Source organism: Electrona antarctica (assembly GCF_951216825.1).
Source record: "Electrona antarctica genome assembly, chromosome: 11".
In the NCBI taxonomy this organism is placed as follows: Eukaryota; Metazoa; Chordata; class Actinopteri; order Myctophiformes; family Myctophidae; genus Electrona; species Electrona antarctica.
This window is the reverse complement of record NC_136792.1, coordinates 23,325,108-23,341,231: the sequence shown is the minus strand read 5'-3', so window position 1 is coordinate 23,341,231 and position 16,124 is coordinate 23,325,108. Positions and strand designations below refer to the sequence as shown.

General features: G+C 44.1%; 1 protein-coding gene across 1 annotated transcript in view; it reads left to right on the top strand.

Annotated features, from left to right (window-relative positions):
- Positions 1 to 16,124, top strand: part of elna (elastin a) — a 122,095-nt gene that overhangs the window by 25,391 nt on the left and 80,580 nt on the right. Inside the window, exons 3-5 of the mRNA XM_079513757.1 lie at positions 1,677 to 1,724; positions 4,846 to 4,926; positions 5,744 to 5,770. Coding sequence (XP_079369883.1) covers positions 1,677 to 1,724; positions 4,846 to 4,926; positions 5,744 to 5,770 — 156 coding nt within the window. The remainder of the gene's footprint in view (positions 1 to 1,676; positions 1,725 to 4,845; positions 4,927 to 5,743; positions 5,771 to 16,124) is intronic.

The window sequence follows — 16,124 nt, the reverse complement described above, 5'->3', positions numbered from 1 at the left end:
TACATCACAAGTTTACACCAGGTAACTGTCCCTTATAGTCTGTTATTTGGGCCTGACTGACATTTGCAGTGTGAACAGATTGTGGTAGGGGTGGTGAGTGTAGTTGATGATCTGTGTTGCCTTGGCTATATGCACGGTCTGGTGTACAGTACAGTACATGTTCTGGAGGGGGCTACCACTGTAGCACTCTGCGGTTTAGGGCGGTGCAGGTTCCATACCAGGCGTGCGTGCGTGCGTGCGTGCGTGCGTGCGTGCGTGCGTGCGTGCGTGCGTGCGTGCGTGCGCGCCGTGCGTGCATGCGTGCGTGCGTGCGTGTTAGGTTGCGGGGAAAAAACGCTAGTTCCGTGCTCAGACCCAGGGACACACATAGCTGGGCATTGATGCACCCTATAGTTTCACCATTCAAAAAAAAATCTGCCGCACAATTAGAGGCCCTGATAGGTCATTCTGCCCAGACCTGTAGGCCTACAGTACATGTTTTCCCAGACCTGTAGGCCTACAGTACATGTTTTCCCAGACCTGTAGGCCTACAGTACATGTTTTCCCAGACCTGTAAGCCTACAGTACATGTTTTCCCAGGCATCAACAGTCTCATGCTTTAAGACTGATTGTTTTGTCCCCGAAAAAAAAAAAAACTCTCTTGCTTAGAGTCAGGACTTTATATTTTTCCCCTGACAGTTCTACATAATTACTATCATTATTCATTGTTATTCATGAAACCCTACAGTAATGTAAAGTACTGTAGCTAAACAAGCAAGAAACCAAACAAACAAGTATAACAAATTGCATTCAACTAGACTGGTGCCCGGCTGTAGAGCACCGAGTCGGTAACGATGGAAGTTGCAATACCCGTTGTACCCGTGTCAGAGTACCCGTTCCACCCATCTGTCTGTGTCCCTTTTCTGCCCATATATAGAGATTTCTGGATCTGTCTCTATGTGTCCCTTTATTCCTATATATGGAGTACTGTGTCAGGCATGCCCAAATATGGAGTGTTGTCAGAACAGGACAGCTCCATATATGGAGTCTGGGCACGGGCCCTGTCCAGAGCCCGGGCAGAGGCCTATTGTGGTGGTTCTGGACAACCGTGGCCGTGGGTCTGACCAACTCTACACCGGGCACTGCACTAAATAGCTAAACCTAATAACTCAATATTGAAACCAATATTTCACAGAGAGGCTGAGATTTGAACGTTCGTAGCGGTCGACAGTAGGCACTCGACAGAGTGCAGATCTAGTTATGACTGTGTCCCTTTTATGCCCATATATGGAGTAATTCATGCCCAAATATGGAGTATATGCAGATGTCGGAACAACATTGTGATGTCAGAACAGGCCAGATCCATATATGGAGATGTCCAGAGCCATGGGCAGGGGCCCTGTCCAGAGCCCGGGCAGAGGCCTTTTGTGGCGGTTCTGAACAACCGTGGGGCCGGGCCGACCGACTCGACACCAGATACTGCACTCCTTGTGGGGCTGTGGAACGCATGTGTCGAATTTTAAGTCGGTGGGGCGAACGGTTCTCGAGTTACGTGTATTACAGACGTACAGACAGACAGAGACGTGGTGCATTTATAGACAGATAACAACAACAGTACATAGAGTATGAACAAGAAAATGATGTTTCTATTGTTGGTACCGTGATTGTAATGTGGTGCAATGTTGTTGTTTCACCAGGCGCTGCTGGGGGAGTTCCTGCAGGATATAAACCAGCGAAGACTGGAGGTTTGTACTCATCAACACTGTCTGGAGCCATGATCCCTCTATTCTGTTGTAATGAAGCTGTTTGTCACTCTGTCAGCAATGCCTCAACACACTGTACCATTATCACTGTGTTGCAATTCAGTCACCATACAGTTGGAGGCCATCGATATTGTCCTTTTCTTTTTGCTGAGGTTTGCGTGATCTGCGCAAAAGGACAGTTAACCCATTTTGGGCGGGAACCCCTTTTGGTGTTTTAAACATTATGTTATAATTTAGCTATTGAAAAATAGCAGATCTACAAGCTCATAGCGCGCCACCGAGTGGCGCGCTACGAGCTTGTAGGTCTGCTATTTTTGAAAAATCGTGAAAATATTTATTATTTATTTATTATTTATTTCAGAAAACTGGAGGATTTAGAAGGATTTTTTTAGATTTTGAGGTCAGGCCTAAATGGGTCAAATGATAAGGGACAATATCGGTGGCACCCAACTGTAGATATACTATAATATAGCACACCTGTAGGTTAAACATATTCTTATAAACTATTTTATAGCCTAAATAGTTAATCTACAAGTTCATAAAGTATCACAAAGCGTAGTCATTAATGATTTGAGGGATTCATAGCTTCAAATTGACATATTGGCTGTTCAGTTTGACCCACCAGTTTTGGAGATATGGCTTACAGCATAGAGTAATGTCTTGCAGAGCAACAGCGAGTTGAGAACACAGGCCTGAAAGGTTCGCTTCTGTGGACTGTGCAATTAACTCATTTTCGATTTTTTTAAAATGCTGTTTTTCTCCTCTGAAAAGCTGGAGGCTGTACGATGGCAGCCCCGCAGTCACAAATGATCAAAAGAAAAATCAATTAAAAAAGTTAAATCTGTTGAAAAAGCTAACAAATTGATAGTTGCAGCCCTACAATGTACAGTGATGTTGCCAAAACCAAACTAATCAATTAAATAGAGTCATCTATACAGCATCATCTAACAGGCCTTTTCACAAACAATGTATTCATATCCTACTATAGAAACATTTCAAACTCAGTTGAAGTTGCATACTTGTCATACACTTATGACAAGGCATAAAACACCTCTGTAGGCTATTTATTCAACTGCAACATCTTTCAACAATCAAACTCCACAATGACACCATCCAGGGCCCTTGCCAGCCAGCCAGGCTTGCTTGCTAAACGGACATGATGGCCTGGATGGGCTTTAGAGAGCAAGACCTGGCACATCACAGCCACTGAGACACTGATAGCCAAAGTGGCTCCTCTATCTGCTCTGTGTGTTATGAGTTATGACACATGCATGGCAGACACACACTTTGCAACCGCACGTACAGTACAATATACTCCAGTATAGCTGTAGGACATTAAGCAGGACATTAAGGGGCGTTTGGCCAGTGACCTCCTCAATGGTTTTTGACACGGTGGTGTCATTATGTGTCCGCCTTTTTGGACACATGATCACTTAGCCGTTTTCCGCTAATGTGATCACCCTGTGCCAGACAGTGAAAACCCACCATTGCTTTTATGTGTTATAGCTTGCTAATTAGAATAGAATTATTCTCAAAGGTTGTTGAGCTCGGGAATCGAACCCATGCCTATTTGTGGTATGCGCCTCACTAGGCCATCGGCCCTCCAGATTAAGTCAATAATTTAATAATAAATATAATAAACTACTGATGACTGAACCAATTATTTTGTATTCATAATAAAGTTAATAATACATTCTGACCATGTGGGGAGAAAGGTTTTTGATCAACTCAATTGATCCCTTCAGTTACGTATACTCATCTGGTAGATCAAAAGGCGGTGGCCCACACTGGAGTTAAGGCTTCCATCGGCAGACTGACTTTCGGTAAGGAGGCTAGCAGCAGAGAACAGATGTGTTGTTATCAGATCCCCAGAAGAATAGTTGAATGATGACTCTGTTTGTTGCAATAAACATGCCATTTGCATTCCAACCGCTGTCATTAAGAATCCCCAGTGAGGCATGTGACATGTGTGGAGCCGTGTCGTCCTAGAGCACCCATTCCTCATTCTCATAAAAATTACTTTTCTGCATTCACCCAGCAGATGTCTTGCTCAGATGAGCACTCAACGAGGGACTGTTAGGGGTTAAGTGTCTTGCTCAGGGACACTTCAATATGTGGATGCATGGATGAGCCAAGGGTTGAACCAGTGACCTTCTGTTCCGATTACCAGATGGCCTCTCTATACCACTCAGCTATGCCCCCCTCTCACACACACACACACACACACACACACACACACACACACACACACACACACACACACACACACACACACACACACACACACACACACACACACACACACACACACACACCTCAACTTCCCCACTTTGACTATAGTTACGGAGAATGGTGTTTATGATGATGACGAGCAGAGAGCAGCTTATCAGCTTGTTAAATGCCTCTGTGCACATTAAATGTCATCCCGGCTTTCATTCCAGAAGGTGGCTCACAACAACCACAAACACATGTAAAGGTGTTGTAATTATGTGTTTCCTGCATGGTTCAAATCTGCTGCTAAGCCATCAAACGAGGAGGGTAATGAATCTGAATGCCACGGGTGCACGTTCTGGAAACCTGGGACTTAACGCGGTGGTGTGTCACTATGCAATGTGCCGATCATCACATTCGGCTTCGTACTGCAAGGGTGAAATAGGGCTCGCTCTTCCCCTCTCTCTCTGTCTCCCTGTCTCTCTCTTCCTATCCCAGGCCCTCCTCCCTCTGGGCATATTCCACCATTGCAGTGTGTGACGTCAGGCCAGCCGCCTGCCACAGGCAGACAACTTGAACTCTATATGGTAGATTATCAGTGTGTTGTTGAACACTATCAATGATGATGACGGGGCGCCCGCTGGCCAAGTGGTCCAGGCGCATGCCACATATAGGCTCTGGCCTGGAGGCGTGTTGCGTGTTCGAGTCCCGTTCATGATGACCTTTGCTGCATGTCTCTCCCCTTCCCTCCCTCTCACTTTCCTGTCTGTCTTCACTAATAACTATCAATAAAGGCAAAAAAGCCAAAAACAATAAAAAATTAAATAAAATAAAAAGATGATGATGACAGCGATGATGATGATGGTGTTTTGGGTGTGTGTGACGCCACCAGGTGGAGGCTATGGTGGAGGACGAGGTTTGGTTCCTGGAGGTTTGGTGCCTGGAGGTGTTGGAGCTGGAGGACTAGGAGGAGGTATGGACTTGCATCTGACATTAACAATGACTGGTTTGGTGGACGGCTGTTTTGTGTATAGGCTACTCCTTGTAAACTCTTACAAATACATTTGGTAATAAATACATAGGCAACAAAGTTTTATGCACACCCGATAGGCTCAGAGACGGGTGCGTAGGCAGGGCTCAAAGTATTAAAATAAATGCACAAAAGTACACAATGACCCGCACACCGTCTGCACTTGCAATATGAACACTTCTATTAAGCAACGTTTCAGTCAAAGACAGCAAGTGCAGACGGTGTGCTGGTCTTTGTGCATTATTTGGTAATAAATACATTAACATATTCCCCAAAAAACTTTCATCATACTTCTGCTGGGAAACCCTATTCAAATTAAAAATGTATTTATTTATTTATTAAATTGGCATTTTTGACACTGGGTCTTTTTGATCCATTTTATGCCCATATATGTAGTTCCATGTTAGCCATGCCCAAATATGGTGTCCAGGCCAGACTATGGTGTCAGTACTATGACCTCATATTAATAAGAGTACTCCATATATGGGTATTTGCAGAATTATTAATATTCTTTGTACAAGTGCCAATCCAACTGACTTCCCACTCTGCATATCAGTCCCTTGGGTCCTTGTATCCGTGTGTGTGTGTGTGTGTGTGTGTGTGTGTGTGTGTGTGTGTGTGTGTGCGCGAGTTTCAGACCTGTAAGGGTCCTCGGTGCATGGGCCCCCCAGCCAGACATTGAGAAACAGTGCTCTAGTAGTGTTTTACAACTTCAGTTTAGTAATAGTTCATTCATTTATTTTCTTTCTTTATGTAACAGGGGCCGGTGGAAAGCCTCCCAAGCCGGGTGAGTGGAAACATCTCCATATTATTATTACTGTATTACTGTATACTGTACGTTTAGCGGGACGTACAGTGATCCATGATTTATGACCGTATTCTTACAGTAGTTTTTAAGACATTCATGTTTCTTATTATAAACGGAATGATGTGGGTCAGTCGTGTATCCTACTATCTATATATCTAATGTACACAACTTGGTACTGTATAGTGCCTTAGTGGAAGGAATTATGTGTATTGTTGTGAGTTAGCGTATACAGTGGGTGACGTAGGGGTGTGTGACTGTGTGTGTGTGTGTGTGTGTGTGTGTGTGTGTGTGTGTGTGTGTGTGTGTGTGTGTGTGTGTGTGTGTGTGTGTGTGTGTTGTGTGTGGGTGCATGCTTGCGGAATGCATTCAGCCCACATGCCAACAGTCTGGGGTGAGACCCGTACATACTCACAGCACAGTGGCTAAGCAACAGCAACTGTACTTTCGATGGGCTGTCACCCTCTCTCTACTCCTTATCACCAACCCTCTCCCCCATGTTTTCATGGTTGGTTCACACAACGGCTTGGCAGCCTGTGTGGGGACGTCCTGTCTGGGTGTGACCGACTGACCGCACAGAAGGCTCCACCAAACCCCCTGTTAACGCCACTGTATCAGGAAGCCATGATCAGTGTTGCCAGATTTTGTGAGAGAAATAAACAACCAGGTCTAGGAAAACAAGCCCAAAAGAAGAGCGACTATAGAGGCCAACATGAGCACATTAAACCCATATATACTTGGGTTCGATTCCCGCCGGAGGCACATTCTCTTCTCCGCGTCATCAGTGCCCATACCCTGGATGGGGTTGGAAAAGGGGTCTTTCTGTGTGGAGTTGAGGTACCCTCAGAAAGAACGTGCAGTAATCCTGGTCTCTAAACTGCCTACCCCTGGCCAGCTGGGGCGCCTGATGGAGAGAGTATAAGAACTGATTGGAATAATGTGTTCCTTCCACGCGCCAACCGGGGAAACTCCCCCTGTCAGGTATAAAGAAGCAGCATGGACTCCTCATGCATAGAAGGAAGTCAGTCCATTGCTCTCCGCAGGTTGGCAGAGGAAGTGTAGCGCCCAGGATTACATTAGATAATTGACACTGGGTGAAAAAATGGGTTGCAAAATCGTGGGATAAAAATACATTTTGCATATTAATTTGGGGGTCCATGACATGGAAATACTGTATTTGAGAACCACTGGTTTGTGAGGGGCACTCTTATCATCGTACATCATCATGATTTAACATGTCTACTTGCTCAGACACATGTGATTTAAATTCTCCATTGAATCATTCAACGTGACCCGCAACTACCAATATTTACAAGCCACTTTACAGATAAACAATCCCAAAGTCACTTATAATAAGCCGACATGGCAACACTGTTCATGATTGGCAGCCTGCAAACTCCCCCATCATCAGCGCCCAACAAACAATGGTGCCAGTGCCACTGATTAATGTTATTGTACCGCAGAGCACTTACAATATCTGGAAACCATACTGTGTTGAATTTCCACCACAGCCCCCTTCTTCTTCTTCTCCCCCATACTGCCACTGTAAATATTTTTCTTTGCTCCATTTCGGACCGCGAGGGTATTTGGGTGCATTAGCAACGGTTCTCTAAGCCATCATTTAATTTCCAAAAGCATCGCTGATTCCATCTGGGCCCAGCTCGACGTGTCGGGAAAGATAAGGGACCGTGTAATCGTCTTATGAGTCCTGATAAGACCTGGAGCAGATTACTGTGGGTGACCCCCCCCCCCCCCCCCCCTTCTCTTAATAGGTCATTGGGCTGTGAGAGTTGTTTTGTATTCTTGGCCTAATTTCAGATATTCTGGGGAAGTTGACTTTGGCTGCAGGGGTCAACAGAACAGCATTTCTTGAGAAGTATAGTGCCTGGCTTTTGTATGCACTTTATTTCTCTGTCTCTCACTTCTCACTCTTGCCCGCCAGGGCTACATGGCAGAAATTAGATTAGAGTAAAAAGAAAGTAGTGAGGGGCGCTCTTATCATTATACATCATCATACTGTAGACCGCCTGTCATCATTTGTTAAGATTACACAACCCTTTTGAAATGTTGAGAATAGTAGCCACAAAGGGGTTGTAATATACATGTACCTTTATGGCTGTGTGATTTCTTCTCTTCCAAAAAAGGCAACTTCAGATTAAATATTCCATTCCAACAGCTATAACAATTTACAGTTTGGAGGACAAATTAAATGTATTTGGACAACTTTATTTATCTTTTTCAAATTTCAAAGGCACATAATTGATGAGTGACATCATAGATGACTGACTGGCTGGCCACTTGTAAGTTCATGATCCACATTGGAGCCACGCTGTTCCCATGTGGATCCATTTGATTAGGTTTATTTATTTATTCTTTCTACAGGAGGGCTTTGGAGCTTTTCAACAAAATGACTTTCTGCATCCCAGCATGAACTTTCCATGACTATATAAATGCACTTCAGAATGTTGTCAGTGGAGCAGGTTGAAACCATCTGCTTTAGTTAAGTCAGTGCTTGGCGTATAATGAAAAAGACTTGCCAAAATGAAACTGTACACTGCTAGCATATATAGGAAAAGGTTGACCCATCTCTGTTAACCATCAGTACGTTAAGGCAAATACCGTGCCTAAACAGATGTGCAAGCTGACGTTCTTTACACAACACCTGCAGTATTTTCTCTGTCCCCTTTTAACACACATACCTATGCAGACACAGACGCACACGCATACAATTCCAAAGTCGTACCATTCATTGTACAATGTGAGGCGAGTAATGTAGTCGCATTCCACAGATGCACACCTTGCTTGGCCTGTAATAGCGGACGCAGGCAGCAGCTGGTGATCGGAGTGGCGTGACTGTAGTGGATTGCGGAGCGGCTCGTGCCAGGCCTTGTAAATGCTAAACTAATTGTGAATCTTGTCAGCATCCGGCTTTGACCAGACATTGAGAGCCGGAAAAGGGGAACATTTCTCTCTTGCCGAACAGCTGTTAGACACTTCCCTTTTTTCCTGCATTCACTCAAGTGAAGGTGGATTCAATTCTCAGACCTTGTTATATTGCCAAACTTTTTCTTTTTTTTTTAATAACCTTGTGTCACTAACGGTTAGCGGTTAGGCCATGGAACGAGAAACATATAAGTTGGCTGGTTTTTAAGCCTGTTGATGTAATTTCATTATAGCAACAAAATATTCAGTTACACGTTGGTGGGATTTTGTTCAAATTGGGAAATCAATGCGTCCACATTTGGTTTGTCAGTGATTTCTCTGAGGGCCAGAAACACTTGAAGATGATAAAGCGATATGTCTGTCTGCCTCTGAGGAATGACTCGAGCTGCTTTAGATACGGCTTCCATGACCTGTGAGAAGAGATTAGAATGATTGACTGAATGATGTGTGTAAGAGGTCAGATGGTAGATAAAATCTGACATGTTCAAAGTAGTAGAGATGAAATGAGATCGCTCTGCCCCAGATCACAGACATGGCACAGAAGATATATGGAACAGCGCTACAGACTACATACAGTCTATGCCCACATTTTAGTATGGGTTATACTGAGATTTAGTTTGCGGAGCAATACATATGGCGGCTCTTTATTAGGTAATGCTACACATTGCATTGCATTGACAGTATCTAGAAACATAGGAAGCAGCATCTACCACAAAATACTTCCACGTGTTGTGTTGCTGTGCCTACAGACAGACAGACAGACAGACAGACAGACAGACAGACAGACAGACAGACAGACAGACAGACAGACAGACAGACAGACAGACAGACAGACAGACAGACAGACAGACAGACAGACAGACAGACAGACAGACAGACAGACAGACAGACAGACAGACAGACAGACAGACAGACAGACAGATAGATAGATAGATATACTGTACCTATATTTACAAAGTAGATGGTCTCAATACATTGAAATGTGTTACCCAGGTCCTGGTCATGGCAGAATTAATTATTATTAAAAGAATACACCTACTACATCAAAACCTCAAAAAATACTATTGTGCAAATAAAGCAATTGCACTTGCCCACTAATAATAACAAAACCAGTTCATAATTAAAGTACAGAACTTGAGTAAATGTACTTAGTCATACCTTCCAGCACTGAAGCACTGAGAGCGGGTGGATGTATAATGTAAGCCCTTACGTGGGGATGCAGAAATCAAAAGGCCCCACCTGTGGTTCATCTGCCCCTCTTCTGGTTTAGATCAAGCCTCCACACTGAAGGAGTGCAGTTTACTTTACAGGCCTGGAAAACAGGAAGAGGAGACAGATAGATGTGAGGATGAGGATGAGAGTCATTAGCCAGAGGAAGATGATCTGGGAGTGGGCCGGTCGTCTCCTCCCGCAGAAACATGTGCTTCCCATTAGTGCAGCACAGACCCCATCTACGGAGCCGTCGCACAGCGTGTGCATGCGAGAGCGCATGCGGCCATGTGTGCGTTGCAAATGTATGACCATGTGTGTTATCTATGTTACGACAACAACCATGTGTGTTCGTCCGTGCACTAGAGTAGACTAGAGTATATCGTCTCTGTCGGGTGGAAACCTTGTATGTCCAAAACTGTTCTCTTTTTTTATCATAAAGTGAAATAAGTACAATTCCACTTGACATTTACTTGAGTAGCCTATTTTATTTCCCCCCGATACTTTATGCTTATACTCCACTATATCTCAGAGGCAAATACTTCTTACTCCACTACATTTTGAGATTATTAGATTTGGATTATTTCATACCCAACATACATTAACTGATGAATAAAGATGGGTGCATCGAAGGGTTAGTTCAGATTTTTGGACTTAAAGCTGTAGGAAATACTTGCCATTTTGGTGAATATTAAGTCGTTCCGGTCATTCGATGGGCCACGCAATACAAATAAATTATTCCACAAAACTACCATAATTTGTATTGTATCTGAACTAACCCTTTAAGCCCTATATGGTATAGGCTATACTTCATCGAATGACAAGTAGCAGAAATAACAGATCTGCCATTTTACAGCTATATTTGAATATTTAAAGATTTTTCCTCAAAATGACATGCCCTAAGTAGGGAGGGCAGGTAGGAAGTGGTTAAGTGCATACTCTCAACGTGTGTATTTCAGTGTTGAAATATCCTCAGCCTCTCGACAAACACACCACAAATCACACGCTGCTCCTGGAAGACACCAGAGACAGACACGTGATAGATGGCATTCTTGCGTATTCCCGACCCAGCCCCTCCCCTCCCCTGTCTCGGCTCTGTCCTCTGCTGGGACCAAGGTTTACAGACAAAAAAAGAGAAAACATTTCTTTTTATATTGCAGACCCCCGAATCAACCTTAAAATCTCACCCCCACCCCCCTAACCCATTTCCAATGTGTTCTGTTTCTCTGTTATTTTTGCGAATGCCTCCGTCTGATGAATCTCGTGTCATTTGCGAGACTCTTGACATTAATTTCATGTCATTTCCAGACTGTGTTTTCTGAACATTTCTCAACATCATTGCTTTTCGGTGAAGATGTTATGAAAGGACCACGAATCTCTTCCATTCATCTAACAAAGGACGGCATACACTACACGCCCTGTTTAGCATTATATGGACGTGTCAGCGTATACAGATAAGGAGGTGCGGCGAGATAAGAGCTTTGATTAGCTGTGGAACGTTCCGTTGAATCACTCACTAACCATGTTAATCGCACGATCCCTGGTCTGGTCTCTCAAGCCAAAGAACTCTTTCACAATCTCTTCTGAATCTTTCTGTCATTTCTGTTTGTGAAAATATCTTTAAAGGATATCTTTAGAATTGAGTATATAAATGTCCATGTCTGCTTTATTTTCTAAAACATTTGGGCTCCATTTTCGTCACCGCTAAACCCCTTATCCCTAAACTTCTTTGCCTTTTTTTTTTTACTATTTTGCAAAATATTTTTGAATAGTTAAAATGGCCAGTCTACAAGCTCACAACGTGTCAATGTAGATTGGCTAGTTGAACTATTCAAAAATGTTTTTCAAAATAGTAAAAAAAAAAGGCAAAGAAGTTTAGGGATAAGGGGTATAGCGGTGACGAAAATGGAGCCCAAAGATTTGAGAAGTTTGCACTCTAAACTCGACGCTTAGGGCTGAAGATGGGTGCGAAAGGCCAGCATGGACGTCCATTAAAGTCCTCTGTCAGTGTCATGGTGAAATTAAGTGACAGAGAGAGTGGACGTTTAGCATGCAAGCCTTTTTGTTCTTTTATTTTCTGCTCATTTTCAAAGCAAAGCAAAGCAAAGTTCTTTGTTTAGCCAGGGTGAAAGCTTGAGATGCTTGTTTACAGCCAGACCCTGCTCATAGAACATTTCATGGTAGGGGTTCAATGCCTTGCTCAAGGGCACTTCAGCGGTGGTAATTTTAACGTGCCGGTCCGGGGATTCGAACTGGCGACCTTCCGATAACAAGACCGCTCCGCAAACCGTTCGGCCACCGCTGCCCCTTCAGAGCTCCCGATGCACTGTTAAGCAGAAGCATTTGAAAACTGTGGGAATCAACAGTCTGTGTTGAGAGACAACATGAACGAGTCCCTATTCTGGGCGTGTCATAATTCAGCGTTAATAGGCAAACATTTGCTGTAAAATAGCCGATCTTGTAGATCTTATAGATTTGGTGTAGAGGTTAAAATATACAGACCCCCGGGGGGAACTACGGTCAGCGAAGTATGTAGGGTTTTAAAGTGGTTGAGGAATGGTTTTGTAACTCAGTAATTATTTTCCCTTTTGGTAAACCAGTGTTTTAAAGTAGCCTAAAGGTCCACCACAGCTTCCCGTTGTGGCAGGCCGCTCATAACAATGTCAGCAACGCTGGTCCTTTTTAGCTAGTAGGGACCGTGTTCCCTTCCCAGCAGCGATGGCTGTTGGTTGGGGTTAGGTTTTCTCAATTTGTTGGCTGTGGGGGTTGATGAGCCATCCCCTGGCGCTCTCGCTTCAAGCCTCTCCCCTGTTCCGTCTGCCAGCAGGTCTGGAGCAGCTCCTCTCCTCGCTCCTCCAGTCCATCTGGCACTGGGGCCTAAGTGTTGTTTATATAGCACTGGAGAAATCTCTTGCCTTGTACTTCCCTAAGCGTCAGTGAAGACAGATCACCCCTGGAGAGACCCCGGTTACAGTTATTGGTAGAGGTGAGACCCCGGGAGCCTCATAGGTCACGGGGGAACTACTTTGATTTGTGACTCAGCCTGAGCCAGCCAACCTGCCTGGCACTCTGCTCCGTCTCCAGGTTGATGGAAGGCTTACGTTTTTCGGGGAGGAGGAGGAGGAGGAGGTTGTTTGATAATGTGTTGTTATCTGAAACATCTATCTACCTCCTGGGTTTGGAAGGAGTGCATTTTGTGGCCAATCAAGATGGTCAGGTATCATTACCACAGTTTGTTGCAGTCTGTCTGACTTGTTCTTGCTTTGGAAAGACAGCATGTTTTGTCTTGTAGAACATTGTTACTTAGTATCTCCAATTATGAGGTCATGTTCGTTTAATCACCACAACCACTGGATGTTCCTGGGTTATTCTCATCTGGGAAGTTTAGTTTGCAATTACATTGCTGGCATACAGTATACTGCCATGCCTGAGTGTTGTCTATTCAAATTGTCAAAGTGATAAAAATGACTTTATAAAGCTTTTCAACTGGCATTTCACTGATTTTATTCATGAGGTAACAGGCTCTGTGTGTAATTGTATGGTCTTCTTGGGTTTTCAGATGGTGGCATAGCTTTAGTTTGGGTAGTTTGAACAGGAAACAGAAACACATAATGAAGGTGTCACAAGTGTTTCCGGTTCAAATCCCCTCCAAAATCATGATGGCAGAATTCACCTGATCTGTTTACTTCCTGGACCGCCCAGCATACTGTTCATTTTGAAGTGTCACTGAGCAGTCTGAGCAAGACACTTGAACCACAACAGCTCTCCCCTGAGCACCTCTGAGAAGCCATCAGCTGGGTGAAGCTGAAACAGAATTTCCCACAGCAGTGGTGGAAAGTACTAAGTACATTAATTCACTTAAGTAAAATTTTGAGGTATTTTACTTGAGTATTTCCAATTTATTTCCAATTTCCAGTACTTATCTCCAATACCAATACATATCGGATCCAACTATAGTTTGTACATTTTGATTATTATTACAAAACGACTTCAGCCCTGTATACATTTTGGCCATTCGAAAATAGCCGATCTACAAGATCACAATGCGTCACATCACGACACATTGTGAGCTTGTAGTACTTTTTCCACCACTGTCCCATGGTCTACCTTCTTCTTCATAAGAACAGTTTGAAAAAAAGAAGAAAAGAAAACAGGTGTGTACATCAACTAGTGTACAGTACGTCATCTGTGTGAAATGTATATGTGAATTTGAATGAAATGAAACTGTAGCTCCCAACCTTACCAATCTGAGTGTATGACTCTGCCTCAAGGGAGTATGCCTGCGCTGACGTCAGGCCTTAGCAGCCTGCATGTGAAATGATTGCAACATCCACTCCAGAACGGTCCTGGATTCGTTGCAAAACCACATCGCTCAAGAAAAAAGAGAAGAAACTGTTTTAGAGCCGTTTTGACCTTTTTATTTTGAAACAAACAACACGTGGAACGAAATAACATGTGGTTCATTAACCAGCGTTTCACCATGTGGTGTCATTAACCAAACGTTTCACCAGCAATGTTAACGTGTTAACGATGTTATGTAGTTGTTTCAGCGTCAGGGGGCATTGACATGACTACATCTGTCCCTGTGTGTGTGTGTGTGTGTGTGTGTGTGTGTGTGTGTGTGTGTGTGTGTGTGTGTGTGTGCACGTGTGGGCGCATCTCTCTCTCTCTCTCTCTCTCTCTCTCTCTCTCTCTCTCTCTCTCTCTCTCTCTCTCTCTCTTCTTGCTCTCTCTCGGGGGAACGTCCCCATGTGTTCACAATAAGCCACATTTATATACTTTGTCATATGACGGTGTCACGCGCCAAACATAGCCGATCTACAAGGCCACACAACGTGTTGTGCTGTGGCATTTGTGGTGAGTTGTGTATTGTAGATCTGCCATAATTTGGCTTACCGTATGACAGCAAGACGACGAGGCATATGAATCAGAGACATACCTTGCATGGTTAGGTTATGATCATACGCTGTGTGGCGTAACCACTGTGGAACGCTTGACAATGTGTTTGAGGCCGACTCGTTGAACTCCGGCATCGCTGTGTGTGTGTGTGTGTGTGTGTGTGTGTGTGTGTGTGTGTGTGTGTGTGTGTGTGTGTGTGTGTGCGTGTGCGTGTGCGTGTGCGCGCGTGCGTGCGTGCGTGCGTGCGTGCGTGCGTGCGTGCGTGCGCCCGTGCGTGCGTGCGCATGGAGACGAGTCGACCTGTCTGAAGGCTAGTATCTTTTCTCAACCCTGACTTGTCAGAAAAATATTCAGTGGACAGGCGGTGAAATGCATATGTGCACCATCTGGGAGATGTAACATGCTCAGCCAACTTTACATACCACGGCCACTGGCTCCTTATTGACTTTAGTCTTGTCTTGCCCATGCCCGTGATTTGGTCCACTGGTTCTCTGAAGGTTATAAATTAATTGTTTGTTTGTTTGGTTGTGAGTTTTGTACATGAGGCTTTGGTTACCTACGTAAATGTGTATATATACTGTACATATACTGATGCTTGCGTAATGTGGAAGAGTAAAGTAAAGTGACTATCCAAGTATAGGGCCCAAAATGTCCTATGGAGGTAAACCAGTCAAAGGGGTTATTTTCATGGCTGGATAGATAGAATATACAGATTCTGCAGGGGAAATTCAATTGTCATAGCTGCAGAACTATAGCCTTGCGTTGCAATACTAATATACCACTGCGCTGCACTGCGTGGGCCTGGGGCAATATGCGTATATGCATTGCAAAGGCAGATGAAGTCTGGCTGCACCAGGCTAGTATTAAACACTACAGATAAGAGATGTACATAAGCTTCAGTAGTTCATTTAGGTATCCTATTATAAGCTAACCTTACAATTAGTAAAAGATTCAGGGGTTGGGGTCAGGGTTAGCCGCATTAGGCAACTGAGGTTTTGTTTTAGGTTGGTATTGGAGTTAGGATTAGGGTAAAAATGCCCATGGTAACAATTGCCATTTTAATGGATTTTTGTATGTCCCCACAGCGATACAAGTGTGCATACGTGCGTGCAATGCATGCGTGTGTATGTGAGATAAAAAGAGAGAGAGAGTTGCATCTGCCCACCTGCATGCCTGTGCATGCTGTAAGTTGCATGTGCCAGGCCGATATGGACCCATGACATGAGCAATGGTTGTAGGAATCCTCTGCAGACATGTTGAGAGGCTCAACGTTGGCAGAGGAAAT